The 3,999-nt window shown below is 38.9% G+C and overlaps 1 protein-coding gene across 1 annotated transcript; it reads left to right on the top strand.

Moving 5' to 3' along the window:
• On the top strand, positions 1-3,532 carry mboat4 (membrane bound O-acyltransferase domain containing 4). Its single transcript, XM_005738270.1, has 3 exons — positions 1-122; positions 1,060-1,284; positions 2,530-3,532. The coding sequence occupies exons 1-3, from the start codon at positions 1-3 to the stop codon at positions 3,476-3,478; spliced, it is 1,296 nt and encodes a 431-aa protein (XP_005738327.1). The 3' UTR covers positions 3,479-3,532.
• Positions 3,533-3,999: the final 467 nt, after the last annotated feature.

Here is a 3,999-nt window from a genome sequence, read left to right as displayed (position 1 = left end):
ATGGGCTCGATTGGCTGGTCGTGGGAGCAACATCGTTTTTTAATGTATCAATGTCTTTCACTTCCATTTGCTTTCTTATTTTATTTTCTTGCAAAACGGGGGCATCTATCCTTGACATACAGGTATGTACAGTATAATTATGGCCTATGAGTCCACTGATTGATTGCATCATACAATGATCTGTACTACATATACAAACACTGTAACATCTGGATTGTAAATACTATCAAATGGATCACATATTTGAGTAAACATATCATTTGGTGTTTTTTTTTACTATATGAATCAGTGTGTGTGTGTGTGTGTGTGTGTCTATCTATATATCTATAGATATATAGATATATACACTCATACACACAAATCTTACTCTTTAGCCATTTTATTTGTTATGTTTTTGGTTTAAGGTGAGAAAATGTTACAAAAGGACATTAAATTTTTGACATCATCAGCTGAAAGAAATTTAGCTTATAGTGATACATTGCATGTCAAAAAAAAACTGTATCATCAAACTAGAGAAGCTGCCACCTGAAATAAATTATTTGGTATTTACTAAACAAAAACAAAAAAAAAGCACTGATTAACTGACCAATCATTGTAGTTTTAGTATTCAGGATGGTCTAAGGAACTTGTAAAGAAAAGTGTCTGAACTTCTTTAAGTTGCTTGAGGATGTTTCATCCGAGAAGCTTCTTCAGTTCTCGGTTCAAATGGTGGAGTACCATATTTAAGCCCTGTGGGAGTGTCCCCCCCAAGAGGGACAATGGACCCCTTATGATCCTTTGCACAATCAGCCAAAGTTTCAGGTGAGCTCATTGTAAAATGTAGCCCCACCCTTTCCTGAGGTCAAAAACTTTGGCTGATTGTGACCCACACCCGTTGTCACATCTTGGCTTCATGTGATTAGGCAGATTAGGGTTTAAATCTGGGAAGCTCCACCATTTGACTCTAAAAATGAATACGTTTCTCAGATGAGAGGTGAAACGTATTCAAACAACTTAAAGCTCCTTAGACTACAAGGACCTGGATGACTGAGAACCTTCAGCATGATTTCCCCTCTATAGGTACCTGTTTGTTTCTGCTGGAGGTAGTGTCCTGGCAGTCTTCACGATGGGCATCTACAGCACCCTCCTGTTCACCTCCACACTTGCCTTTGTTCTACTCGTGTGCTGTGTGGATAACAGCTGTATCCACACCTGGGCATTTGTTATGCAGATGTTGTGGCAAACCTTCTGGCACCTACTTATACAGTACAGGGAATACTACCTGCACGAACCAGTCAGCATCAGGTATCAACTTGATTTCACTCTGCCATTACAAATTACATAAACATATGGGACAGTTTTCATGCTATATCCTCCTAACCTTTCGTAAGTGAATATTCTCTAGGGTGTACAGATGTATGAATCAAGCCTGTTCAGAGTTAGGATGTTGTATAAAATATAAATAATGCAGCATGCAGTGATTTGTATGGTATCTCTATGGTATTTATTTTTAAAAAATATTTAAAACCCCTCTCTCTTCTATAACAAGTTACAGAAAGTTGGCACCTTTAAAAAGAATGAGGACCTGTGACCAGAGCAGTACATGTTTGGATACTTTAAGAAGGTGCAGTTCATGTTTAGCACATATTTCAAAATCAAGTATCCGTGATGGTATCCAGGCATCGATTACCTTCAAAGGTATCACTAATGCTTAATAGTATCTACTAGGTTTAGAACAACAGAGACAACGGCTTTTTTAAGAAAGATCATATTTACATAAGAAAGAACACATTTGCATCATGAAATTAGAAATATAACAATGTAGAACATAAAATCGTCATTTGAATTTAGTACCAAATCACAAAAGTGAGGTCTTTAAGTTGTAAGGCAATGACCCTACAGTATTAGAGAGAAAACCACAACAATCAGATGATACCCTATGGGCAAAGCACTTGGTGATGGTGGGAAGGTAACCCTTCCTTTTAACAGGAAGAAGCCTCCAGGGAGGGACAGATGTCTGCCACAACGGTTGGGAGATGAGGTGAAACTCCTGAGCAATTTATCTTGCTCTTTCAATTATATAAGCTATGTTCTGATCTTTGATAGGATTAGAACACAGCACAGTCCCTTCAGTTTTCAAACGCGTACAGGGTTGTAAACACAGTGGCAAAAATGTTCCTAATCACACTTTTATGAAATATGTCAAACTCAAAACGACCATGTGTTTTTCAATAAAACAATCCGTTGCTTGAAGCATTCAACCACATCACGTGGTTTTAGCAGCCTGTTGACTTTGTTTCGTTTCCAAGAATTGTTATGTTGTTGCCTAACCTTTCAGATGCCGTTTCCAAGAATCAACTTTGTGTGATCACAGCTCTAGAACAGCTAATGTACTAAAAAGACTCTGATATGAATGTCAGAGGCCATTTCTTCACCATTATAGATGAACTCTTAGCCTAAGTTAGACATAATGTTTTTACATCTAAAGTAAAAACATTATATGTATACAGATATCCTATTTAATCACAGCAATATCTCTTTCACTTTCAGACTGTTCTTGGCAGTGTCCACTTTGATGCTGCTCACCCAGAGAATCACCTCTGTGTCTTTGGACCTTCAGGAGAAACAAGTCGTACTGACACCATCCAAAAGGCAGACTTGTGTCACGCTTCTCCCTCTTATCAGCTACATCCTCAATTTTACCACACTGCTTGGTGGTCCTTTGGGTTCCTATGGACAATTCATTACTCTAATGGAGGGGATCAACCTCACCTCACCACCCAGTCCTCCTGGTGTAGTTTTCCTAAAGCTGATGCAAGTGTTAATGCTAGAGTGGGTTAGATTTTATCTTGTCTTTTTTCTGAAACATCTTATCCATGATTTCAACCCTGGCATCCTCTATGGCATCCTGTCGACCTGGTGTCTTGGACTGGTTTTAAGAATACAGTATTACTCTCACTGGAAGATCAGCGAATGCCTCAATAACGCAGCAGGGTTTGGCTTTTGGGTAGATTCATCTGGGGACTATTTCTCCAAATGGAGCGGACTATCCGATGGGGACTTCTGGACCACTGAGGCATCGATATGCATGTCACAGTTTGCTCGTCGCTGGAACGTCACAACAGCTTCATGGCTGCGTAGACTAGTTTATGCAAGGCACAAACACTTCCCACTGTTCATGTGCTTTGGTTTTTCACTGTGGTGGCACGGTTTACACTTAGGACACTTTGTGGGGTTTTTCACCTGGGCAGCAACAGTGAAAGCAGACCATCATATTCACAGGAACCTTTTCCCAAATATTACACCGACACAGAGAAAAATCTACACTTTTGTAAACTGGATAAACACTCAAATGATTGTTACCTGCATTGTTATAGCGGTAGAATTTAGAAATTCGTCTGGTTTGAGACTTTTATCCAAAACATACATAGGTCTTTTTCCACTTGTTAATATAATCCTGCACTTTATCGTTTTAAACCTCAATTCACTAGAACAGTAGTCAAACAAAGATATATTATTAAAGCAAAAAGAACGTTGACTTTGGCTTCAGGAACATAACATATAACTGGGCTTAGATTATAACACTTTCTACGTTTCAGATGCAATTATAAAACTCTAATTACACCCCTACCTCTTCTATATGAATTAAGAGGGTAAGTAGCAGCCACATGCTGTTAATCAAAAAACAAAAGCAAAAGCAAATGTGATCACCTCTATGAAAGCGGTTGTTTCAGCGGTTTCTGGGTCGGAGCATTCAGATGTAATATGGGCTACATCTCAGACTCTCATGGCAGTACAATTTTGACTGAACAGTTGTGGCTTGTTTGCCAGAAGAAAGATCTCTTTCTAAAAAGAAAGCAGCAGTTTAGGTTTGCCAAGTTTCAACTGAATGACACACAAGAAAAAAACCAAAAAAAACCAAACCCAACATGGCCATAATGCACAGAACTACGTTTGGCAAAAACCAAAACACAGGATGCCGAGGACCTGGACACCTTACATTCACTGAGTCGACCTTCA

Source organism: Pundamilia nyererei, unplaced genomic scaffold, assembly GCF_000239375.1.
Source record: "Pundamilia nyererei isolate P.nyererei 1_Seehausen unplaced genomic scaffold, PunNye1.0 scaffold00082, whole genome shotgun sequence".
NCBI lineage: Eukaryota > Metazoa > Chordata > Actinopteri > Cichliformes > Cichlidae > Pundamilia > Pundamilia nyererei.
The sequence above is the reverse complement of the archived record's forward strand: the minus strand, read 5'-3'. Positions and strand labels throughout refer to the sequence as shown.